Source organism: Emys orbicularis, chromosome 2 (assembly GCF_028017835.1).
Source record: "Emys orbicularis isolate rEmyOrb1 chromosome 2, rEmyOrb1.hap1, whole genome shotgun sequence".
Taxonomy (NCBI): Eukaryota; Metazoa; Chordata; order Testudines; family Emydidae; genus Emys; species Emys orbicularis.
This window is the reverse complement of record NC_088684.1, coordinates 296,281,084-296,308,198: the sequence shown is the minus strand read 5'-3', so window position 1 is coordinate 296,308,198 and position 27,115 is coordinate 296,281,084. Positions and strand designations below refer to the sequence as shown.

Sequence of the window (27,115 nt, the reverse complement as noted above, 5' to 3'; positions counted from 1 at the left end):
CATGTAAGCTGGGATCTGGGTTGCCTTGTTGCCCAAAGGGTATCTGAGCCCATCTCCATTTCCCCCTCCCCCGCCCCCCAAGTGAACCAGGTTTTGGGGAAGTCCTGCCCCTCTGGATGGAGAGTTTAGAACAGGCATACTTGGAGCACACATGAAGAACACACTGCGGATATTGGGTGAGAATCTGAGAATGGGCATGTTTGCATCAGAAACTCTTCAGTACTGGGATGGAGAGATGGGACAGTCAATTACGTGAATGAAGTAGTTCATACATCTCAGAACTATTGTTTCAGGTTGTATTCATCTCCATTGGGTATTCTTTTATCCGAGACTATTTCATTGAGATGAATGAGCCACTTCAGCACTTCACTGAGCCTGCTATGCTATGATGGGTATGTAGTGCGCCCCCCCCCCCCCAATTTTCCCTCTAATTATAGCAGAGTGCCACCAGCTCTGTTGTATTTGATCAAGACAGGCTTCCTGTTTAAAGCTCAACTTCAAGTGCTCTGAAGTCCATACAGTTACTCGGATTGCCTTGAAATTTTGTGCACTTCATGGGGAAGTGGGGTTTGGTCAGTGTCACAAATTTGGTTCAATGTGAACAAGGGGTTCCCAAGATACAGCCCCCAGGGGAAAAAAAGCTCTTAAAAGTTGACACTTGTTGGCAACATTTTCATGCACAATTCGAGATCCATCCATGGCTGAGATCATTGCACTAGAGTCTCCAGTGCTCAAGGGTTACCCCTACAAAATGCATAGCACCCACCAGCCCCTTGGGAGAAATCAAATTCCAGCATTCTTAGAAAAAGAGTTTTTCTCCAGTTGAGTGTTCTGGTAAGCATATCTAAGGCCCCACTGCCTAATGGATTACTCTCTGCATGTACAGAGAGAGAGCCCAGTGGTGTTGAAAGCCACCTAAGATTTGCAGGACTTCAAGAGAATGTTCTGGCCATTGAATCTGAGCCCCACAGGGGCACACTGAATTCAAATCCTCAACCCAGGGTAGAAATTAAAAAGGGAGGCATATTGCTTGAATCTGCTTCTGTCAAAGAAGAATTTTTATTTTGGGGAAATATAATCTGAGTATAGTAAATATTCCAAAGGCGCTGAAACTATTTTTGAAAAAATGAACTGTACATGCAAGTGTATGCTGGGAGGAGAAGGTGATTGGGGTGGAAATAAGTGAGGAAAGGGATAAATGGGGATGGGTGGGTAGTAGAGGGATTAGGGGATGGGGGGGTAGGGACATCAGGAAAAGGGAACCGGGGGCGGGGATGAGTGACAGACTGTGGGGAAATAGGAGCATATGCGTCTGTCACCCTGATATTCCCCTCCCATGTGTGCACCATGATCTGGGGGGGGCCCAGCCCATATATAGGGGTTTAATACCCCTGCCTGCCCCTTCTCTGAGCTAGGATGTGGGGGACCTTGTCCTTCCAGGAGGTCTGCGCCTGTCTCCCTATTTCCCCACGATGTGTGGGGGAACTGGGGAAAGCCCCATCTCTTGGGTATGCAGCTGAGAACAGGCATACTGGGAGCATGCAGGTGTTGAGAATAGGCATGTTTATTGTGGCTCTCCTGAAGTTGGCTGGATAGGGGGAATGAGACTGATATGAATGGAGTCATTCATACATCTCAGAACTATTGTTTCAGGCTGCATTCATCTTAAGGTGTTTTAATTCAGCTATGCCATCATATTGAGATAAATGGGCCACTTCACCCCTTTCTGAGCCTCCTCTGCTGCAGAAGGATGTGTAGTGTTGTTTGCTGCACATACCAAGAATGAAGGGGGTTGGGCATGTGAGGAAAACTGCAGACTGGCCAAGGAATGCACAGGATACAGCTCCTTTTCAGAAAATTGTGTTAACACTTTAAAACAGCCTTTAGTTTCTCTCATCCTCCATAGGGAAAATTCATGATTTGATGGTCAGGTACAGTTGGAAAATGGGATACAATGCCACATAGACACATTTAGGGACTGCCTAGGATGAAGGGAAGCCTGGACAGAATAGCATGGTGGGGGGCAGTGGGGAGGGTGGCTGGACTGGAAGGCACAGGACTGGCTGGAACAGCTGGGTGGCAAGGGGCAGGGAGAAGAGGGCAGGACCAGGATTGGGTAGTCCACTATTATTCTACATGTTGTCTACAGCTGCCACAATGGCCACTAGCTCCTACCAACACTTGCAACTTTCACTGTAAAGGAAAGTACCTACCTGCACCTCCCCTACGCTCACTTAGCCTATTCAGAATACCACTTTGCACTTGCAGGATACCATCTAAACCTATACTTTCCCTTACCCATCATTAAACCCACAGACTGCTCTCATATCCCACCTCATTACTGACCATTCCTGTTGCGTGGCAAGACACTCCCCTTCCCTCCCCTGTGCTTTGCTAATGAGACATCCTACACAATTTTGCAATAAAATGATTCAGGCAACTAGGCTAGGTTCACATGCTCCCTTTTTCTTTACTCGCATCCACAGGGTGGGCTCAAACCCATCTCACATCGCAGCCACAATTCTGTGATGCTCCTTAAACTAATCTCTCTCTCCTCAACTCACAAACACACCTCCACCAGTCTGCCCCACCTACTCCCTCCACCACTCAAGCCATTTAGTACAGCTACAACTCTCTCACTGGATGCAGTTTCATTGCGGATAACTCACCAGTGGCTGCCAGCTCCAGGGGGCAATATTAAGGTTATATAGGGTATGTAACTTAACTGTTTTTCTGAAGTTTGAGTTTTGCAGATCTTGATATTATGGAAGGGCACAAGCTGTCACTGGGAAACCTTAACTCTAGATGAAAGTGAGCATCAGTGATACTGTCTTTCTGTCTGCAGAGGCTATACTTCTCAGGCCTGACTTTAACCTAACACTGGACTCTGTCTCTGCCTCACAGAGGTGATCTGCTATTGTAAAAATCAGTCCTTCATCCAGTGTCAGACAGATTTGAAAGGGATACTTGCGTGGAATGATTATCAATCTCTTATTGTCTTCCCTCCACTACAGGGGTTCCTTCTGTCTCAGGAAAGGTACTTGGATTCAAGGACTGACTCCTCAGAAAAGCTGTCCCTTGGACCAATATGAGCCAGATGGTTGTGTGTTCCCCTGAAGGCCCCAGCCTGGGATATCAGCAGAAATCCCTTGAGAGGCCTGCTATAGGGTGGCAGCAGCGGGGAGGGAAGCTGGGCCTAAAGGCTCCTTGCCCCACACTCGAGCATTGGCATTGTTCATGCTATGTTCAGATCCCTCCGTCTGCACATGAAGAGGAGGGAGGCAGCTGAGCTCCACGGTCGGGAACATGACCCTAGAAGGAAGTAAACAATAAAACTTGTTCAACTGGCTGAAGCAAAGTCTATTGTTTAACTATCATTAAACATGTGAAACATAACTGTGAGTTCCTCTCAGGGGGTCTTTAAAGTGAGTGTATGAATATCTAAGCAAAAGTTTTCATAAGACCCAGTAGCTTATAAAGCACAGCCTTGAACCTTCATTCTGATTCTTATAACTCTACCATATTATGGCACAATCTTTAATCTAAAAATATACCCAACTTGGTGGATGTGTAACATCAGTATTCTATTGCTGGTGACTTTTATTTAGTACTGGTGTCAGACTCCAGACTAAATTCAAACTTGCTTCTCAATGAGGGGTGCATGTGTGGCAGCCTATGCTTGTTACAGTTGTATACAAAGATTAATATTAAAAAATGTATCTGAAACTAGATTATATCCAGTGCATAATGTGAGAATTTCAGATTAAAAGCTACAGGTGGCTGAGACAAGGTTAAAGATATTGAGAGTTCAACTGATGAGCGTGCAATTTTTTGGGATTTTCTTTTTTGAGAACACTAAGCCTTGTAAAACCTTGAATAATTGAATTGGTGACCTTGAATATAGTTAGAAATGTGAGATTAGCAGGAAGTCCCTGATGGTGTGAAGCCAGAAGCAGAGGATTGGTTGTTCAGTAGCTGGAGATAGTTTGTTTTTGTTGTGCAATATGTTATGGAATGTCATTCTGAGTAAAGCCATTCAGTCAGCTATATGTAGTGCTTATGAAATTTGCTGCTCTTAGCATCAAGGATAATTCTTGAGTTCAGGGGTCTGGACTAGAGGACCTCTTGAGGTCCCTTCCAGTCCTATGATTTTTACTTTGGCATCCAAGCTCTGCAGTTTTAAGAAAAAAATAAAACTTGATATCTAATGAAGACTTGGGAGAAGCTATGTCTCTGAAAGTATGGAAGTGTTAATTAACAATTAATGTGAATTGCTCATAAATATTTGAGATCTTATTTCAAGAAGTCTTCATTTAAAAAAAAAAAAAAAAAAGAGCCAGACTTGACACTTCCAATATTTCTAAAGTAAACAAAGGAATAGGAGCACGTCTCACGCTTTCTTCACAAACCATAAAGAAACTAACCTAATTTTTTTTTAAAAGTCCTTTACATATCACCTTTAGAACAACCACTTTTTTAGTAACAAGCTGTTTGTCCATACTGCAGGCCTTGCTCCGCTCATCATTCACAGATTCCAAGGCCAGAAGGGACCATTGTGATCATCTAGTCTGACCTAGATGTATAACAACAGGCCATGGAACTTCCCAAAAATAATTCCTCCTAGAGCACATCTTTCAGGAAAACATCAGTGTTACCTGTTTCACAAAGGTCCTGTTCTTTACAAGTTTCCATCTCTCTTGGCTGCAGTGCGGTTTTTAAGAGGGAGAGGTGCTTTATCGTTCAGATCATATTAAAGAGGCTCAGAAGGCACAACCAATTTGAGACCTTGACTCTGGTTCTCTAAATGATCTATCTAGAGCTTTAAAAGGAATAAAAGCCCCTTCTTAATAAAATTCATTGTTGTCAAATAAAATTAACATTGCTGTGGCTACATCACTGACTCCCATACAAAAAAGGAAAACTATTTCCCAGAAACTTTTGTAGTCAATCTGTCTCCTCCCCACCCCACTTTCCCCTCTAAGAAGGGAAATTCCATGATGAGAAAGTGACATCTGGCCTTATTTCTACCTTTTTGTAAAGCGTCCACATTTCTCAGAAGTTCCTCTCTGTAGTAACCACTTGATACAGTTGTCCGCTCTCTTAGGCGGGCCACTTATTAAAGAACAGAAGTGCTGTATTTAAAATACTGAGCAAATGAACGATCAAGCCATCACAATGACAGTTCAGGAAGAGGACTTGGAGAAAGAAAGGAAAGGGTTTAATGTGTTCGACTACCCTTGCTGATGTTGCGAATATGCTCTTTCATTAAAATTGAATGTCTAGTTATGCTTTCAGTTTCTTTCCACCTCAAGCAATCTGACACAGAATCAGAAAGTGTGTTTAACCTTTGCAATTTAAACTAGGCATATCTCAGTAAGTGTTTATGCACCCTTTCTCGTTTTGATGATGGCAGTTAACATTGCCCACTATTATAGAGAAGCTAGACATGGATTTCTGCACTTAGAAAATTCTTTGGAAATAATCTGTCTGGACTAATGGAAAAATGTGTGGTGGTGCAATACTTTTTAATTTCTTCAATCGTTCATAGATGAATAGATTTTAAGGCCAGAAGACAGACACTTATGAGACTAGATGATCATGTTCTGTCAAATAGGTATTCAATCTCCATGAACCTTTGGGAGGCAGAACCACACGTTTCAGAGTGGTAGCCGTGTTAGTCTGTATCAGCAAAAAGAACGAGGCGTCCTTGTGGCACTTTAGAGACTAACAAATTTATTTGGGCATAAGCTTTCGTGAGCTAAAACCCACTTCATCAGGTGCATGCAGTGGAAAATACAGTAGGAAGATATACACAGAGAACATGAAAAAATGGGTGTTGCCATACCAGCTATAATGAGACTGATCAGTTAAGGTGGGCTATTATTAGCAGGAGAAAAAGAACCTTTTGTAGTGATAATCAATTACCCCTTAACCAGTGATGATGAAGCTCCCAGTTAGTTCTGCCTCCAGGTTGATCTAAATTTTAAGTGTAGAGCAGGTCTGAGTTTACTTGCTTACTTAGAATAAATAAAGGAAAGACACATACTAGCTTCCTTAAAACTGTAAGGAATATGGTGATGAGGGCCACAGAAGTACTTAAGTTGAAACTCCTATAACTGACCATTCATTAACTGAATTTTACTGCAAGATTTAAACGGTTTAATGTAGAAAGTGAGTTGGACCTCTAACGCTATGGAAGAAGATCCCATAAAAGACTTAGTGTTGCTGCAGCTGATTCAAGAATTCAAGTATGTCAGCTACACCGGGGAGCAGCTCCAAGGCAGAGGGCAGGAGCAGCACAGGGCAGTGGGGGGAGGGACAGCTGAACTGCTGATCGATAGCCTGCTGGGCGGCTGTCGCACAGGGAACTTAGGGGAGCGGGGAGCTGATAGGGGGGCTGTCGGTCCACCCTGGTTCCAAGCCCCCACCAGCTAGCTCCAACGGTAGGGTTACCATATTTCAACAATCAAAAAAAGGACATGGGGTGCCGCCCTAGCCCTGCCCCAGCCCCTCCCACTTCCCGCTCCCCTCAGAATCCCCCTACCTGTCCCCTGACTGCCCTCTCCTGAGGACCCCCCCCACCCTAACTGCCCCCAGGACCCCACCCCCTATCTAAGTCTCCCTGCTCCCTGTCCCCTGACTTCCCCAACCGCTCTCTACACCCCCTTCTCCCGACAGCCCCACCAGAACCCCCGACCAATCTAACCCCCCCTGTTCCCTGTCCCTTGCCTGCCCCAACCACTCTCTACACCCCCTTCTCCTGACAGCCCCCCCAGAACCCCCGACCAATCTAACCCCCCTGTTCCCTGTCCCTTGCCTGCCCCAACCGCTCTCTAGACCCCCTTCTCCTGACAGCCCCCCCTAGAACCCCCGACCAATCTAACCCCCCGTTCCCTGTCCCTTGCCTGTGTCGTCCGTTCCCCCCCCCCGCCCCCGGCCGAGAGAGAGCTGCTAGCTCCACATGCAGCCAAACACTGGCGCTGCTCTGCGGGGGAGGAGGGAGCGGGGGAGGGGGAGGGACTCTGGCTGCTAGAGGCCCCAGTGCCTGCGAGCGGCTTTCAATCAGGCCCAGCCGTCCAATCAGCTGTGCCACACTCTGCATGAGGGGAAGGGGAAAATCCCGGACATTTCTACTTTATTAGAAATCCCCCCCGGATGGCCATTTAAAGCTGAAAAAGCCGGACATGTCCGGGGAAACCCGGATGGATGGTAACCCTATCCAATGGGCCGCTCTTCCTGCAAGCAGTGGACAAAGCAGGCGGCTGCCAAACAACGTTATAAGGGAGCATTGCGCAACCTTAAATGAGCATGTTCTCTAATTGATCAGCAACATAACAAAACAATGTTAACCAGGACGACTTTAAGTGAGTTACTGTACTTGCAGTGCTGGTCCAGTTCAAACCGCTGGGATCTGCCTTTCATGAGACACCGAGTTTGCAGGGCTCTGTAATGGATAAAATCTTGTGCTCTTTTCTGTTCTCTTATATAGTTGCAGACTACTGTTTCTTACCACAGTGGTCCCTTAGAGGCTTTTGGGGGGGTTATTTTGTTTTTGTAAATCCTTAAGCCTGCATCTGGTCTAGAAAGTGAACGTAGTCTATCTCCACAGATGTCCATTGTTCTCAGTGTTGATTGAGATAGCCCTGAGAGCCCACTCATCTCAGGTGACAATTGTCTACATTTTACATATTTGTTAAAATGTTTCCTGTGCAAACATCTCACAGTAACCATGACAATCAGCTAGTTCTTAGCTTTTGGCAGAGACCACACGCAGTCCCCTTTGGTGAAATATTGAGAAGATGGTCCGACTGGTTAATATACATGCCTGGGCAAGTCTGTGTCACAGTAGCAGTTCATTTAAAAAAAAATTTTTTTTTAAGGCTGAAAAATAGAATTAAATAATTATGTTTTTAAAAAGTTTGTAGCTATATTATTATTATTATTATAGAAAGGTCTCCAATCACACTAACTCCACTTTAATTACTCGCTCAGTAACAGCTCCTTTATAGCAACTGTAATAAAAATGAAGCTACACGCTTTGTCTCTAATCACAGTAGGAGCTGTATTGATTCACTTGCTTTATGCTACAAAAAGAAAGAAGGGTGAGAGGAATTTCTTTTGATATATTTAATGTCAGTTCCTCCGTCAATCCACTCTTTTCTGGGTGATCTAACTCACTCAAACAGCTTCAGTTATACTCTCTATGCTGATGACTCTTACACTTCTCCAATCCACCTCCTGACTTACTTGCTATCCGATCTCATATCTAAACCTATCTGATGCCTTGCTATTCCTTCAAGCTTTACATAGCCAAAACTGGATCCCTTTCTTTCCACCAAAACACTTTCCACTCTCCCATTCTTATTGAACACACCACAGATAATGCCTGTCACTCAAGCCTGTAAACTGGAGGTCATCTGATTTTTCTCCTCCAACAATCCAATCTATGTCCAGCTCTTGCTGCCGCTTTCTTCACAATGTCTATAAGATCCAACATTTTTTCTGCCCACACTGCTAAACCTTCATATAGGTCCACCTCATGCCCTCTTTTCATCACTACAACCTCCTCTTTGGCCTTTGACACCAATGTAGCCACTAAGATCCTATTACTTGCCCATTGATCTGTCATCCCCCATTCTTTGAATCCATCCTTTGTCTCACCCTTCTGCAAACATCAGTTCAAGCTGCTTGTATTTGCTTTCAAGGCCTTGCACAACTCTGCCTCTCCTATGAAATTTTTTTTTTTATTGCCTGCCATGCCTCTGCTCTGATAGCAAACATCCTCCACTCCTTCTCTCACCACCATCTCCAGAGTGCCTGTATGCTTAGAATACCTTTTCTGACCTTTCCCCGGCCTTCTTCCCACCTAAAAGTTTCTTTCTCTAAGCCTACGAGAAAGTAGCCAACATTTGTTTTACTCTATTGACAACCCCCACATCATGCTGTGTATTACTACCCCCTGTACCCTCCTTACTACCTTGTTCACTGTCTTATGTCATCATGTTGGATATTAGTTTGTGGCAGGGATCATGTTTTTGAACTTGTCTTGTGAGGTACCTAGCAAACTTTTGGGTGCCATAAAAAGGGTTGCATGAAACATCCATTAGGTTTTGTTCCCAAGAAAAACATGAGTCTAATAGATCTCTCAAATTGACACTTTGTGCTTTGCAAATTCACTGCTCCACTGTAATTGATGCAATCACAGCTCCAAATAAATTTGCTTTGTAATTCTCCATCCATTGGCTATGGAAGTCTTAGGACCTTTTTGTGGGAGCTGGGAAATCTTAACTCTCCTGTGTATCTTCACTCTATGTATATTTTTTAAAAGGTCTGGAAATATTCAATTTGAGAAGTTACATAGAGACCACTTCATTCAGTGTTTGTGTCTTTACAGTGCCTTCAGTTTTAAATTTTACAAAAGGAAATTCAGATATACAAGCTGTTTTAAAATAGTTAAATTGCTGAGGGGCAAACAATGTCTAATTCAAAGCCACAGAAAAAAGGGTGAAACTATGCAGCTTCATACATGCACACTTACACCCACTCTCAGAAATAAAAAATAGGTATATCTCCATATACTATTATTATTATCTCATAGAACTGGAAGGGACCTTGAAAGGTCATCGAGTTCAGCCCCCTGCCTTCACTAGCAGGACCAAGTACTGATTTTGTCCCAGATCCCTAAATGGCCCCCTCAAGGATTGAACTCACAACCCTGGGTTTAGCAGGCCAATGCTCAAACCACTGAGCTATCCCTCCCCCCAAATTGTCCCTATATGAAGCACATTGGCAGTAATCAACCCCACTCACCAAGGGGAGTCCCAGGCACCTTAAACTCTGCCTCTATAATGTCATTCAAAACCCACAAATTTTCTTTACCTCTCCCTTGTCTAGCAAACAAACAACTCTACGGATCATACAATCATCAACACCCCTTATCAATATCGCTGTAATATAGTTCATAAATTCAGTATTACAAAAATATATTTAATCCTTAAATGGTTAAAGTTTTAAAGGACAAAAAATGCCTCATCCCCGGCCCTACCCCAGAGCCTCCACCCCCCAGCCCAGAGCCCCCTCCCACATCCTGAACCCCTCATTCCCAGCCCCACCCTGCAGCCCTCACCCCTACATCCCAACCCTCTGCCCCAGCCCTGAGCCCCTCTCACATCCCAAACCCCTCATCCCCAGCTCCGTTGGGTTGCGGGCATCAACAATTTTCTTCAACTGGGTCGCCAGGAAAAAAGTTTGAAAACCACTGTTCTAGGGGCAAGCCAACCCTGATACCATCATTGCAACCATCTCTGGTCTGCCGCCAGTCCCCTGACCCTCTGGCACCGAATGGAAGTAGAGAAGGTACTGGTCTCCCCTTCTGTGACAGGAGTCCTAAAAGGAAAGGGAGAGGTTACAAGTACTGTCAGCCACTTCCCTCCATCTCATCTTTCCAACCAAGGTCACATAGGTATTTTGGTGGGCCCAAGCAGGCCTTTTGAAGGTATGCCTGGGGATACTATACCAGTTCCTGTCTCCACTTTTATTTTCGGACTGTCTGTCCCACTTCAGCTCTGGGATTCTGCATAACATCAGTCCACTGGATGCTAAGTACCATGACAATCAACGGTGCCCTTCAGTTTTCATCTACCCCTTCCTCCCATCCTGGTCCCTCTTCAGGGACCCTTCTCATGAACAACTCCCCACCCAGGAGGTGCAGTCCCTCCTACAGATGGGGACTGTGGACGAGATTCCTCAAGACTTGAGAGGGAAGGTGTTTTACTCCCGATATTTCCTAATCCCAAAGACCAAGGGGGACCTTCAGCCCATTCTGGACCTGCGTTGCTTCAACAGATATCTCAAGAAACTGAGGTTCTGCATGGTCTCCCTAGCTTCCATCATTCCCTTCGTGGAGATTAGGAGTCCTTTAAATCAAGGGTGGCATACCACTTTCACATTTGTATCTTCTGTGGCCACAGAAGATTTCTCAGATTTATTGTGAACCGATGCCGCTACCAATTCTTCTTTGAGTGCTGTCCCTGTGGGTGCTCCACTTCAGGTGTTGGTGCGTCCCAGCACCATTGATCAGAGATTTTCAGTAGCAGTGTCCATCAGAGCTGCACATGTATAGTAGTCATCTCATGGCGTCGTTGGCACTTTGACCATTGCATGTGTGACCCGACCCCTCAGTTGCTTCTCAGCTGTCCTCGGCCTGAGACGGAGCTCCATAGTGGTGTTGAATGACAACCTAGGAAAAATAATTAGTGATAGTTAGGTCTTGGTTACAAGTTTAGACATTTGCACATCTTTTTTTGTTCTCCCTTCAAAAAAAACCCCACCTTTCATTTATTCTGTTTTAAAAACAACCTCAGCGAGGGACATTTAAAAACATGCCTGGTTCACCAGGCTTCAAAAGATGTTTCTCGTGCAAGGACCCAATGCCGTTTTCTGATGGCCACTCACCCTACATCCATAGCTTAGGTCAATTGCGCACACCGCAAAAGAGTACTCACTTCAGCAACTTCAAAGCTTGAGCCACATGGGATAGCGATCTCCTCCTGAAACTTATTCTCATGGAGAAATCCCTTCAGCCAGCTTCTGACTCTGGACAGCAGAACCCCTCAACCGGGGACTCTTCCCAGCATGTCATTTTTGGAAACAAGTATGATTCCTTCAAGAAAGTGAGTAAAAGAGCCACGTTGTCCCCGCAGAGAGAACCGTTGAAAAGAAAACGGTGTCCTGCAAGGTTGCTATTGTTGGTGCAGGCCATGCCAAGAGTGAGCACCTTTGATGCACTGGGAACTTCCGGCACCGCCTGCACTGGGGCTGCTGCTGGCAAGGTTAAGGAGTCAAGAGGCAAACACAAGCCAAACTCCTCTTAAACGGCACCGATAACACTGGTGAAGACTCCCAAAAGAAAAACAGTGGATGGAGACCCATATTAGATCTCCGAAAACTCAACAAGTTTGTACCAAATCCAAATATTCAAGATAGTCACACTGATGTAAATAATCCCAGCAATGGAAAAGGGGGGCTGGTTTTCAGCCCTCAACCTACAGGATGCATAGTTTCACATTACCATAAATCCTGCACACAGAAGGTTCCTATGATTCACAGTAGGAAAAGATCACTTTCAATACAGTGTGTTGCCATTTGGATTTTTGACTGCTCAGAGAGTCTTCTCCAAACCCTAGCGGTAGTAGCGACACATTTGCACAGACAAGGAATAATGATATTCCCATATCCAGACAATTGCCTACCGAAAGGTCCTACCCAATCAGAAACGAGAGACATTACCCAGAGGACTATCACCCTCTTTCAGACCCTAGGGCTACAAATAAATGAACAAAAATCAACTCTAATTCCAATACAATTGGATTTCATCAGGGCGCATCTGGACTCTATAGCAGCCAGAGCATCATTACCAAGGAACAGATTCTTAACATTGTGACCACAGCTATGAGAGTGGTCAAACAGCCCAAAGGTCTCAGCACTTACCTGCCTGCAACTATTGGGTCACATAGTGGCCACCACTTTCATAGTAAAGCACACTCGACTACACATGCGTTGCCTACAGGGATGGATAAGCTCAGTATACATATCAAACAAGCACAGTCTAAACAAAAGCCTGACATTGACACCAAAAGTCCAGCGTTCATTACATTGGTGAACAAGACCAGTGAATGTGTGCAACACAACAACCTTCTCAAACCTGCACGTGGTTTGCAACACGTGCGTTCTCTTCCTCCCAGTGATAAAGAACAAAACAGTAAGAGTCATGACAGACAACATTGCATGTATGTTCTACATAAATTGACAGGGAGGAGCCCCTTCTCATACCATATGCACAGAAGCCATAAAATTATGGAATGGGTGCATAACTCACAACATCACCATTACTGCTTCCTACCTCCTGGGCCGCCAGAACACGGTCAGACACACTAAGCAGACACTTTCCCCAAGATCTCGAGTGGGCACAGAACACCAGTGTCTTACAACACATATTCCAACAGTGGGGGTTCCCCTACATTGACCTATTTGCGACACCATGAAACAACAAATATCCGCAATTTTGCTTACGAGCAGGGCTGGGAACACAATCCCTAGGGGACACCTTTCTAATGAGGTGGGATGCACCTCTCCTGTACTTATTCCCACCTGTACCACTAATCTCCAGAGTAATACACAAGATACGGACTATCAAAACCAAGGTCATATTTATAGTTCCGACATAGCCCAGGCAGACCTGATACCCATACCTGGTGCGCAGATCGCCATGTGCATCATGTACTCTCTCTCTCTCTCTCTCTCTCTCCCCAACTGGACCATCTCTCACAAGGAGGAGGTCAAGTCCTCCACCCGAACCTGGAGAAACTTCACCTGAAGGTGTGGCTCCACCATGACTAGTTAACCTGCTTGGAACAAGTAAAACAGATGTTAGTAAACAGCAGAAAACCAACCACACATACCACTTACCTCCAAAAATGGAAAAGGTTCTCCTTATGGTGCCAGAACAGACATGTATTTGCACTCACAGCACCACTTCCGTTTGGTCTTGGAATACATATTAGAACTAAAGAATTCAGGGTTTTCTACAAGCTTTGCTGTAGTATACTTATTAGCTGCTATCACCTTTCACCGTAAGATTGATGGCGTATCGATATTCATGCTCCTGATGATGAAATGCTTCCTCAAGGGCATATGGAATATGTACTGGGAAATACGCGACCCTAGACCAGCATGGGACTTAAAGCTGGTGCCTCGGAAGCCTTACCAGAACCCCATTCGAAACACTAGCTACCAGCTCCCTGCTTCATTTATCAATGAAGGTAGCGTCCTTGGTTGCAATTATGTCTGCGCGACACGTAAGCGAAATAGGGGCTTTCATGGCTCATCCTCCGGACACCTTTTTTTTTTTTTTTCAAGGACAAAGTCACACTGAGATCACGTCCAAAATGTATACCCAAAATATCATCCTCTTTCCACCTCAATCAACAGATTAATCTGCTTACATTTTATCTCAAGCCCCATGCAAATGCAGAAGAGACTGTTCTAGGTACGTATTAGCATTCTACCTGGACAGAACAAAGCTTTTCCAAAAATCCCCAAGGCTTTTTGTTACAATGACAAAGCATTCCAAGCGTTCTGCAGTATCCACACAGAAATTATCTAAATGGATCTCCAGTTGCATCCATATGTGTTACCAACAGCACAGAACAGAATCCCCATCAAGGATAAAGGCCCATTCAACAAGATCAGTATTCTGCCTCAGTAGCTTTTTAAAATAATGTACTAATAGTAGACATATGCAGAGTGGCCACCTTGGCCTCTGAACACACATTTACCAACCATTATGCAATTACTTCAAGGCTCAAGCGCAGATACAGTGGTAGGTCTAATGGTGCAAGCCTCTGCTGTGAATGCAACTCCGAAGCCCCTTCTATCTGCACAAGGGCACTGCTCTACAATCCCCTGAAGTGGCGCAGTCACAGGGACAGCACTCGAAGAAGAGAAGGTTACTCACCTTGTGCAGTAACTGAGGTTCTTCGAGGTGTCCCTCGGTGGGTGCTCCACTACCCATCCTCCTCCTCTCTACTTCGGAGTTCACAGTAAGGACTCTACTGTAGAGAAGGAACTGAGGCGGTTGGGCTGCGCCATGCCCTGTGTGCACTGGTCAAGGTGCCAACAGCGCTGCAAGATGACTACTGCGCACGTGCGATCCTGACAGACACTGCTACCGAAAATCTCCAATCAGTGGTGCCAGAATGCACCAACATTTGAAGTAAAGCACCCATAGGGACGTGCATCTTGAAGAACCTCAGTTACTGCACAAGGTGAGTAATCTTCTCTTCACCACTCTTCACTTCGGACAGTCTACAGCTCTGCAGGTTTTCATGAAGTGCATGGCGCTAGTAGTGGCTTTCCTCAGACAGTGAGGCGTTCAGATCTACCCGTACCTGGACAACTGGCTGATCAAGGATCGGTCAGAGGCTCACGTACAGGACAGCATCAGCATGGTCCAAGCCACCTTCCAAGTGGTGGGGCTGTTGATAAATGAGCAAAAGTCAACTCTTGTTCCTGTTGCTCGACTCGACCCAAGCCAGAGCTTTCCTGATTCACCCACTAGCTTCCTGTACACTAAGCCAGTGCACTGTAACAGTGCTGTACAGGGGACATCAACTTCCAGTCATTGGATCACATTATGCCTGTCTCTGCTAGATTGAAGAGCCCATTATTAAATATTTGCTCTCTCTGTAGGTACTTATAGATTGTAATCAAGTCATCCCTTAACCTTCTTTTTGTTAAGCTTAATAGATTGAACTCCCTGAGTCTGTCCCTGTAAGGCAGTTTTCTAATCCTTTAATCATTCTTGGGGCTCTTCCCTGAATCCTTTCCAACTTATCAATATCCTTGAATTGTGGATACCAGAACTGGATACTGTATTCCAGCAGCTGTTGCACCAGTGCCAACTGCATAGATAATATTACCTCTCTACTCTTACTCGAGATTCCCAAGGATTGCATTAGCCCATTTGGCTATAGCGTTTCCTCTGTGGTGATTTGTTTCTTGCTCTTGAGCTGACTGACTTTATTCCTGTGAGTGCCCTTCCTTTTCATCCTTGAGTTCTGTCTCCCTTGTACTTCTTTTGAGGACCACAAATAGCCATATCCTTTTTGCATTTGAATTCTTGTTGTCGATAATCTCACAACTGTGTGAATAAAGTTTATATTGCATAAAATGCTTCTCTGCCACAGTTAATGGCAGCAAACAGAAAGCAACAAACTGTTTTACCACAAACACTCTTATGGGAAAAGGTAGATAGTAGTAGCCCCCATGTTTTTGTGCAAATACAAAATAAAACAAAAAACTCACCCTGCTGTGGTGGCTCCTGTCCTGTGTGGCTGGGCCCTGCTTTCAGCTTTGGGTGTTGTGACTTGGCTCATGAGGGTGGCTAGGCCAAACCTGAGCAGCTGGCGCGGCAAACCCATATGCCAGAGCGCAACACCCAGAGCAGGGAGCTGGACCCAGTTCTGTGGGACTGGAGCTGCCACCTCAACATGAGTGCTGGGGTGGCTCATTCTGCAACTCCCAGCGCCCTGGGGGCAGGCATGGCTGCCGAGAGCGGGTTCGGGCCCTGGTGGAAATTTTTTTTCTGGGCTCCGCAGCAAGGGCCGAGGGGGGGAAGCCAGGCCCCTTTCCGGACCACCAAGCCCTGGTAATTTGTACTGGCTCTCTTCCCCCCCTCTCCCCCCCCGTCGGCCCTGGGGGCAGGACCCAGCCCCCTCCCACATGGATAAAATGAAATAAAAATTCTCAAAAAAATAAAACACAAAATTGTAAAGAATACAAATTTCACAGGACTAGATATTTAGGTTTCTTCTATTTCTACGATGTCAGTGCCAAGTGCTTCAGTTAGTTTTGCCAGGATCCCACTCTTTCTAGCTGCAGCTTAGGGCTTGTTTTCACTGTATTGTTAGCTTGAGGTATATCTCTAGTTTTGCCTCTAACCAGACTTGTCTGCACACACAAATCTCTAGTTTGAGTTAAGAAGTGGAGTGTTTTGAAACTTTAGGGCTGCTGATGCTTCAGCTAGTAGTGCAGGCGGCATGCAGCAGCTCAGGTTACAACTCAGACTGCTAACCTAGTTATTCTATCTGCTAATGAGGTCACTGAATGGTTGCTTTCTCTTTCTTCTCAGAACTTGTCTACACTGAATTTAGTGTACAGCAACCCAGGGTGTGAATCCAGAAGGCTTACACTAAAGCTTTGTCTACAATGGAAACTGAATGACAAAACTTCTCTCATTCAGAGATGTGAAAAAAACACCCCTGCCTGAATGACAGAAGTTTTGCCGACGAAAAGCATCGGTGTGAACAGTGCTTTGTTGGCGGGAGAGCTCTCCCGCCGACAAAGCTACTGCCGCTTGTTGGGGGTGGAAGTTTTTTTGTCAGCGGGATAGCTCTCTCCTGCCGACAAATAGCGGCTACACTGTGCGCCTTTTAGTGGTTCAGCTGTAGTGGCACAGCTGTGTCGCTAAAAGGGTTGTAGTGTAGACATAGCCTAAGCCAGTGCACTGAAACAGTGTCCACAGGGGACATTACTGTACGGCAAGCTAGTGTTCTTTAGACACTCACCCTGGCTTGCTGCACGCTAATGTCCAATGTAGAAGAGCCCTCACTCTAGCTAACTAGCTCTATTGGAATAACTCAAACTAACTTGAACTAACTCTGGCAATGAAGATAAGTTGTCATACCTTTTTAGAGTATAAAGGAGCAAAAGATTCCTTTTTATCATTTTACAATAATTCAGTCCCACTGAGCTACAAAAAAATTCTCACGTTCTCTGTGTGCAGGTGGTTAGGTGTGTGAAAGCAGAACTCTTGCCTTGATGGACCACTTTTTGTGATTAGCAAGTCATCAAAGAGAATAACAGTTTGTGTTGCTGCAGTTGAGGAAGAATTAAGCCATTTATTCTCACTGCCTTATAATTGCCAGGATGATTGCTGGAATGTGGCTGGAAATGGATTGTTGGTATTGCTTGTAGAAGTGCAAACCCTAATTGATCCTGCCTTCCAGGAAATGTTGTTTTGATATAGACTTTAGAAGCTATTTATAGGTCTCTTTTAAAGTGAATTTGTGCTGAATGTTACTTGCGAATATTTGCCTATCCTAGTTGATTTTTATATGTAGAGTAAATTAGTTTAAATAAATGGAAGTGATTAAAGTATGCAAACTTTTGCTTTCCAGGCATCATCGAGCAGAGTGCCAATGGGCAATGGAGAGAGCAGCCATTATCTGTCAGTGGACGTGGTTGCAGGCTCAGATCTCTGACTTGGAGTATCGCATAAGGCAGCAAACAGATATTTACAAGCAACTACGTGCCAACAAGGTAAGGCCATTCTGTACCTTGGAGATTTTAACCCTTTATACTGTGACTAGAATTTTGTAGACAGCACATTAATGGAGGACTTTCAGCAGCAACCTCTCCAGGGAAGCTGAGAGTATTAATTCTTTTTAATCACATAAATTAAAGGTGGAAAAAATCTGCTAGGTTATTTAAGTAATCACCTTTGCCAATTCAGGGTTATTTCCTGCAGTATATGTTTTAATGCAGGGGTAGGCAACCTATGGCATGCATGCCAAAGGTGGCACGCGAGCTGATTTTCAGTGGCACTCACACTGCCCGGGTCTTGGCCACCAGTCCGGGGAGCTCTGCATTTTAATTTAATTTTTAAATGAAGCTTCTTAAACATTTTAAAAACCTTATTTACTTTACATACAACAATAGTTTAGTTATATGTTATAGACTTATAGAAAGAGACCTTCTAAAAACATTAAAATGTATTACTGGCACGCAAAACCTTAAATTAGAGTGAATAAATGAAGACTCGGCACATCACTTCTGAAAGGTTGCCGACCCCTGTTCTAATGCTTTGTCTAGTCTAGTCCTAATTAACCTAGGAGCTCAGACTTTTCTGTCTTGTCCCCATGTTTTATTTCAAAATCCAGGAGAAGATAAAAATTAAGACATCACATTTCCTTCTTATAGGTCCTTCAGGGGAGAACATGCTGCTAAACATTCCTTCAGGGAGAGTGTGGTAGGATTGCTTCTATCCCTGTATTGGACCAATTGTGTATATTTAGTTAAGTTGGAGGCTTTGAAACGTGTAATGTAATTTTAAAAACATAATAGGTGGAGTGAATGGATTCTGATTGCCACATCTGTTACCTGTATAAATTACATTCATAGTTTAAAGCCCCCAACTTGCCTTTCAGACAGGGCCAACACAGGGAGGAGAATTACCCAGTGGCAGTGCTCCTGCAAGGACAATACAAGTTCAGCTAAAAAAAACCCTCTGAGGTGCTGGAAGAAAATATCAGTGTTTTATTCTACCTTTCTCAGATGACGTATTTCTTAGGTGACATTAATCTGGTATACTTGCAGGACCACATGAGACTGCAAACATCTGTTATCTGCCTGCTATAAGTTTCCACATATAAGGGTGTTAATCTTCCACCTCACCATTTTGCATTCAGTAGTGTTCCACTATTGATAGTTAATTCATTATTGCAACATAAAGATTGGCCTTAGTTGAATAATTTGAAGGAGCTATTTAAATGATGATTGTTTTAAGTGCTTCTGTGTCTTAAACATTCCTTTTTGGGGATAGTTAAACGTTTACGGCCTCTGTTCAGCAAGGTACTTGCTTTCAGCATGTAATTCTATTGAAGCTGGGGAATTTAAAATAATCTAAGCTAATCTTCTATGTGTGGTTGAGTGCCATGGCCACTTCATTGGATCTGGTTGGATTAGTAGTTTGGGTGATGGGGGAAAAGTCAGAGGCAAAGCTTTTTGTAATGGATAAGGAATGTCCTGATGGAAAAGCAAGATGTGCTCATCAGTCACTTTTAGGGCCCCCTGCCACCATTGTACAGCTACTCATACATCCCCACACATAATATGCAGTTGATTAAGCATACTGACACTTCCCTTATTCTTTTTTACTTGTGTTTGCGTGTCTGTGCAGGGGCAAACACACACCAACTAGTTTCTCTCCAGGAAGAAGATGGTGCCTGTGTTGGGTTGAGTCCAGACATAAGTTTTCCCAAACACCAGTAATTCTTTATCACTTCCTTCTGAGAGTCTACTGGAAAAGCCTTGAAGTGGGAGTCAGTTGTTTCAAGTGTCTAACGAACTTCAAAATTAAGTTAAAGCTTAAAAAAAGCAAAAGTTTGCCTATGTAGAGAATCTTTCGTCCCATAGGAATTCAAAGTACTTTGCAAACTACAGTGGAGTCTCCTCAGCATGTGATCTGCATATGGTCAGATTAGTTCAAATTGTGCACCGGGAAGCCTCAAACTGAATTTTTGGAACAGTTAATATAAATTTTTGTTAAATTGATGTATGTGTCTTTGACACCAGATGGTGATGTAGTTTGATTCAGTTAATTGATTCATGTGCCAGCTGGCATCTGAATTAGTATGCACTCACTGCTAAGTATGTGTATTTTCTGAACATTTCCCCCTGAAATTAATTGACAGACATTGTAGTCAGTATTTGCCTTATGCTTTTGGGTGCTTTAATCTTTCATGCTGTGCTGTTTTGAGACCCTTTGTTCCTGACACAAAATTAAGGCTCATTTGGCTATACTTACACTTGCTACCACTTGCTTGGGCATCATGTTACAGGACGGTAGGGGTGATTTCACTGTGCAAAACCAAATAATTATATTAACAGTAGCCCTCTGGCACAATATTTTATGCTACAATGATATACACATAGGAATGTTTCTCATTTAGAACAATCATCCTGCTTGGGGCCTCTTGTTACTACTATAATATAGTTCATAATTATATAAATTCTTTCTGTACACTCTACTTCATACCTTCTGGCCTGGTTCACATATGTTTTTGCTGCTCCTTGATTTTAAATAATGTCACCATTCTGATCTGTGAATTTGCTATACTATTCAGTTACAACATGAAACTGATACTTTTAGCTCCTCCTGTTCATTTGTGTTGGCTTTGTTCTTAAGTGGTGTTTAAATATTATAGCAGATAAACTCTTCGTTTGAAACCTAGTGACTTGATTGAAAATGCAAATAAAGGCCATATTCAATAAGGAGACTAATCAATGTGTCTTGCACTGTAAACCTTGTTACTTTCACTTTGCTTCTTGGCTCTCACATGAAGCAGAGAGGCCTACCCTTAGAAGATCAGGGAGGGGTCAAAAGCTTGATGCAAACTATTTACCCTCTGAATGGCGGGGAAAACCCAAGGAGGATAAGGTAAAATAAGAGGAAAATGGTTGACTTCAGTGGGCCTTGGGATTGTAAGGCCTTAGTGATGTTCAGGATATGCTGCTGGGTTCTCCTTGTTTTCACAGGTTTTTTAGGGAGGAACGGATGATTCCCTACACTTGCATTAGCCTCTAGAGCCACCTTGCAATTGCTGGGTATTTATATGTCAACACCCTAGTGAAAGATTTATCGGCCAGCTCCCGCACAGCAGTACAAAGCTCCTCAGTTTTACCACCAGCGACCCTACGAACCTCCCTAAAAGCATCTGAAGACCTAGAGGTCCCGTCCACCTGGCCCATCGGTTCAGTCTTCCGTACAGCACACCCACTCTTCATGTAAGCGCTATTTCTGAGTGCTTCTAGGGAGCCGTCAACCACTATGCACACCACCGCTCTTGCCAGTCACCCCCTTCAGAGGCCACCTAGGACTCTTTCTACCAGCATGGAGTGCAATAATAGACAAGTGAGTCCTGGATGTCATTAGACAGTGCTATATGATCAAGTTCACGACACTACCTCCTTCACATCCTCCATTCCGCTTCCAGGACCACGCTCATGACCATATCCTTGCCCTAGAAGTGGACTCCCTCCTGGGGAGGGAGGCGCTCCCCACTATTTGGGGACAACTGTTCTACAGGCACAAATAAGACTTTTGTAAAAGCTCAGATGCCATTGGGCGCTTGAAGAATACAGGAAGTAATTAAACACCCACATTTTTCCATCCATGTTGCAATAGTAATCCAATATCTGGTTTTCCTATGTGCAAAGACATCCAAGTCTTTGTTTACTAGGGTGCTCTTTTGACATGCTCTTCAAAACTGTCCTCATGTGGTAAGGAGTTTGGCCAGTGACTTGATTGAGGCACAAGCTAGGTCTCTATGGGGGTCTTCTTTTCTTTCTCACTCTGGTCATACAGCACTGCTACCAACTTCCTTGCTGCAAAAATTGCAACTTTTTCTGTCACTGTCTTCCAATTTGTCAAGATCTCTGAAGTGGTAAGCTCTCTTTGTTTTGACAACATTAAACATAGATTTTCCCCTCCCGCCCCCCAAAATACCAAATAGGGATGACAGACACACATACTGTTAATGCATGTGCAGCAGAAGCCAGGAGAGCATCACAAATGGCATGCACAGGCATGAAGCATCGCTTGTCAGTTGTGCTGGTAAAGGTGCCTGTTTCAACCCACGTGTTTTGTGTATTCTATTTTTCAAACGCATTGAACAGCAGGGACCAAAACATCTGTATCAGGTGACCTAATTACTACATTTCCTTTGATGCCAAGAGACTCATGCTGGCATATACAGCATGCAGAAGTATCATTTTGTCTGCTTCTTTTTGAGTACTTTACTCCTGGACATCTTCAACACCTCTTTGGAAAAGCCTCCAGCAAGAAGGAGTGTCTGTGTTGGGTGTGCTCCTACACTCTGAGGTGCATTTTGAACCATATATTTATAGAGGAATTTTACAAGTGACTGCTTGTTGGACCACATTTAGAAACTTTTTCCATGGAGGCACAGGACATCCACCAGTCACCTGGTATTTCTTGCACCCAACCGTAGATCCTGTCTAGTGCTGACTTTCTGCAATTTTCAGAGCGTTATTGTTGTCATATCTATAAAAGACTTCAATTACAGAATTAGCTTTATCAAACCCTTTTAGTACCCGCCTCAAGTACTCAGCAGCCAGTTCATTGAATGTCAAATTTGTTTCCAGCAGCCATTTGTCATAGCCATGGCATCTCTGATGTACACTGTGGTTTCTTTGTTACATGCTCTTAGCTCATGGATCCTTTCATCTTGATCTTCCAGCTAATGCCCTAATTCAGTTTTTGTCTGTTCGTCTCATTGTTCCATCAGCATGAAAGAGGGACATAGGCACAGGTCCTATTGGGTGACTGAGAAATAGTTGCCATTGAAACATCATCTCTGCATCTTGCTACGGATATGGCTCTGGGGAAACAATTTCTTGATTGACAGCTGCTGTGATTGATGCCAGACTTAAATTTGGCCGTCTTGGCCAAGTCAGTAAATGTTTTGATGCCAGATTTCTTGACTGCGCTGAAGAAGCTACATGTCCCATCAGAATCAACTGCACCTCTTAAAAATCTCTTCATCTATTCTTCACCAGCATCTGCTATTTTTAGTAGAAACTCTTTCACATCTCATGTTACATGCAATAGATATGTTGGTAGGCACCTCTGGAAATGGATTTGTCATATTGTTGATGACCTGGTTAAGAGGTTTCAGAGTAGCAGCCGTGTTAGTCTGTATCCGCAAAAAGAACAGGAGTACTTGTGGCACCTTAGAGACTAACAAATTTGTTAGTCTCTAAGGTGCCACAAGTACTCCTGTTCTTTTTATGGTTAAGAGCTGCAACATGCTCTTCATCCCTTTTCAGTGTAGAGGCAAGGACTTGTTTGTGGACTTTGTCTTCACTACTTCTTGTTAGGCTATTTCTTTCTCTCATAGGTTTTGCATATTCATAATACGAAGCTGTCTGTTGTCATCTCTAACACTAATACTGACCTATGCATGTATCACTGAATTAAGAGGCTAGTTTTTAGAATATTTCAAAGGCTAGTACTGCATGCATAGTAATTACAAATTAAAATCCTCTACCAGGCAGACTAGCTGTTTAAATTGTATGTACAAAAGCTTACAAATGGAGAAGCATTACATTAGGAATTCATGTACTTTTATATCTATCCACTGTGCAGTACAAACTATGGGTATGCAATCTACTGCTACTGGGGCACAACCTTCAGTATGAGACTGATCTGATCAGCAAATTTAAATTGAAAGTATAGAAACTATCACTTTTGAGATACTTTAACAATTAAGACTACAGGTCTGTCGCATCTCACGCGCATTTAACATGCGCGATTTCAGCTTTGCGTGGTCGGGGAAAAAAACAAAACAAAAAAAAAAACGGGCGATTCCACCAGCGTGAGTCGCGAATCTGCTGTTCCCACTAAAATATTTTTTTGTGGGGACTTGACAGCAACAGCATGTCTTTAGGCCTGTGGTAAGGTTCTCCCCTATAATAACCCTGGAGGGTTGGCAAAAAACAAACAAACAAAAAAAACAGTTTAAATAGTGTGTCTGCCCCAGAGTGAGTGTGAGATGGGAGAAGCGAATCTGCTGTTCCCACTACAGTATTCAGTCCCCCTGTGCCTCTCATACTGTGCGCATCTCGCAGCGCTGAGTGAGATTCTACTGTGCCTGTACTGTTTAAAGAGACAGTACATATTTTTCGTACTGTCTAACATGGCCCCTAAATGCAAGGCACCTAGTTCATCTGGTGCTCAATCGAAGAAACAGCGATGTGTTCCAACGCTGGAGGAAAAACTGGCTGTGTTGGACTTATTGAGAGACGGTATGTCCATCGCCAATGTGGCACGTAAATACGGCCGCAACGAATCTAGCATCCGTGCCATCAAGAGTCGAGAGACAGAAATTCGTCAAGCCGTGGCATCAAGTGCTCCAGTAACTGCTAAGGTGACGAGCCAAGTGCGTGATAAGACTTTTTAGTGAAGACTGAAAAGGCATTAAACTTACGGCTGGAAGACATGAACCGTAAACGTGTGCCTATCAATGGCAACATGTTGTGAGAAAAGGCTCTTAGCATCTATGCGCTGTTCAAACCTCCCGCCGAAGAGGGACAGCCTTCTGATAAGGAATTCAAAGCCAGCCAAGGTTGGCATAACAGTTTTAGGAACCGCTTCAACCTCAAAAACGTGCAGACTACTGGTGAAGCTGCATTTGCCAATGAGGAGGCAGCAAAAGCCTACCCTGAACAATTAAAGAAAATCATAGAGGAAAGGGGCTATCTTCCAAAACAAGTTTTTAATGCTGACGAGACTGGGCTCTTCTGGAAAAAAATGCCTACCCGCACTTAGATTTCGAAATCAGAAAGACAAGCCCCTGGCTTCAAAGCAGCTAAAGACCGTGTGACTGTGTTGCTTTGTGGAAATGCGACTGGGCATTTAATAAAGCCGGGCTTGCTCTACAGGGCTGCAAATCCCCGTGCCCTAAAAGGCAAGAACAAAAATCTCCTGCCTCTGTTCTGGCAATCAAATAAAAAGGCTTGGGTGATGGCAGCATTATTTCTGGATTGGTTCCACAAGTGTTTCATTCTGGAGGTCAAGCAGTACCTTGAAGAGAAAGGACTTGACTTTAAAGTGTTGCTGATCATAGACAATGCTCCTGGCCACCCTGCAGCACTCCAGTTTGCGCATAACGACGTTGAAGTCGTCTTTCTCCCCCCCAATACCACCTTCATCCTCCAACCTCTCGACCAAGGCATCATTAGCTGTTTCAAGGCCATGTACACGAGGCTTACATTCTCACGGATCCTTACCGCTATGGATGCTGATCCCAATGTTAATGTGATGGAGTGTTGGAAGTCCTTCAACATTGCTGATTGCATCACTTATATTAAACATGCAATGGATGCAATCAAGCCTGAAACAGTCAATGCATGTTGGTGAAACCTATGGGAAGACTGTGTGAATGATTTTAAGGGTTTCCCGACCATTGACAAAGAAGTGCAACTCATTGTTCAGGTGGCCAGGCAAGTGGGTGGTGATGGCTTCGTCGACATCCTCGAGGAAGAAATTGAGGAATTAATTGAGGGCCCTAGAGAAACATTGACTAACAAAGAGTTAGAGGAACTGATAAAATCGTCTACGGAGAATGAAGATGATGATGAACAGGAAGAACCAGCAACTTGGAATCTTCATAAATTTTCTGAAGTGTTCCAAGCAGCGAAACACTTGAATGATTTAATTTCTGAATATGATCCTTCTCTGGAACGAAGCCTCAAAATCACACGTCGTATTACGCATGATTTGAGACCGTACCAAGAAATGTTTGAGGAGCTCAAGAGACAACAGCGACAGTTGCCAATCACCATGTTTTTAAAGAAAAAACAACCAGCAGCAGCAGAGCCTACACAGTCAACTTCTCGAGCTGAACCAGAGCCAACCACTTCGTCTACGACTCGCTCTCCGTCACCCAAGCCTGGCCCATCGTCTTCTGGATCGACATCAAGCCCTGACGACTCAATGATAGTGTTGTCGGGGGAAGAGGAAGACTAATCATTGGAGTGTGTACAGTACAAGACTAGCAAGAATAGCCAGGATGACTGGTGACTGTTCAGGTTTACAGTACTGCACTGCACTGTTTTCATTTTTTATTCTTTCATTCTTCTGTCTGTCATGTTATTAAAATACTATAAAATTATATTTTGCATATGTAGTCTTTATTATATACTGTACAATGCTGTATACAATACATAGTACTGTACAGGGTTGTGTACACAAAATTGTACTTTATGGGTGATTTAAGGGATTTTCAAGGGTCATTTTGGCTTTACGCGCTGACCGCGGAACGTAACCCCTGCGTAAGATGAGACAGACCTGTATCTGAGAAAACATTTCATGTTAGTACAGTAAAAGCTGTTTTATCTGGCATGTTGGGGGAATGAGGGGAGCTGGTAAGTGAAAAATGCCGGTTAACTAAGAGGGAGGGAGTTTGGGTGCAGGAGGGGGTGTGGGGCTGGGGGTTGGGGCGCAGAAGAGGGTGCGAGGTGCAGGGGTTGGGACGGAGTTTGGGTGCGGGAGGGGACTCGGGGCAGCGGGTTGGGGTGCGGGGTGCCGGATCCAGAGGGTGCTCACCGCATTCCCCGGCAATGAGTTCCACGGGTTGACTGTGTGTTGTATGAAGATGTACTGTGTTTTATTTGTTTTAAACCTGCTGCCTATTAATTTGAGTGAGTGACCCCTGGTTCTTGTGGTATGTGAAGGAGTAAATAACAGTGAATAAGAAAGTTTCTCCACACTAGTCAAGATTTTATAGATCTCTATTGTATCCTCTTAGTTGCCTCTTTTCCACATTGAAAAATGCCAGTCTTTTTAGTCTCTCCTCATACAGAAGCTGTTCCATGCCCTTAATAATTTTTGTTGCCCTTCTCTGTACCTTTTCCAATTCTAATATATCTTTTTTTTTTTTTTTTTAAATCGGGTAACCAGAATTGTACGCAGTATTCAAAGTGTGGGCGTACCATGGATTTATATAGTGGCATTATGATATTTTCTGTCCTATTATACTGGTCTACAATTTTTGAGAAGTCGTCTGCTTCAAAGATAAAATGTGCTATTTATTATGTATTTTGATGTGCTGAATTCAAATATGACAATTAAAACAACTGATTGGCTACTGTTTCTAAGATATTTAAGTTTTTACATTTTATGTCTATGTATATTGTGTAGATAGTAGAGTTTTAATCATAAATTGTAAACCTAGGTCTTTTCATGTGTTTA

The 27,115-nt window shown here is 43.9% G+C and overlaps 1 protein-coding gene across 3 annotated transcripts in view; it reads left to right on the top strand.

The window, feature by feature from the left end:
- Nucleotides 1-27,115, top strand: part of LOC135874399 (KAT8 regulatory NSL complex subunit 1-like) — a 133,189-nt gene that overhangs the window by 28,353 nt on the left and 77,721 nt on the right. For all 3 annotated transcript variants that reach the window (XM_065399206.1, XM_065399205.1, XM_065399204.1), the window contains exon 3: nucleotides 17,739-17,880. In XM_065399206.1, the coding sequence (XP_065255278.1) occupies nucleotides 17,767-17,880 (114 nt within the window). In that variant the 5' untranslated portion in view covers nucleotides 17,739-17,766. The remainder of the gene's footprint in view (nucleotides 1-17,738; nucleotides 17,881-27,115) is intronic.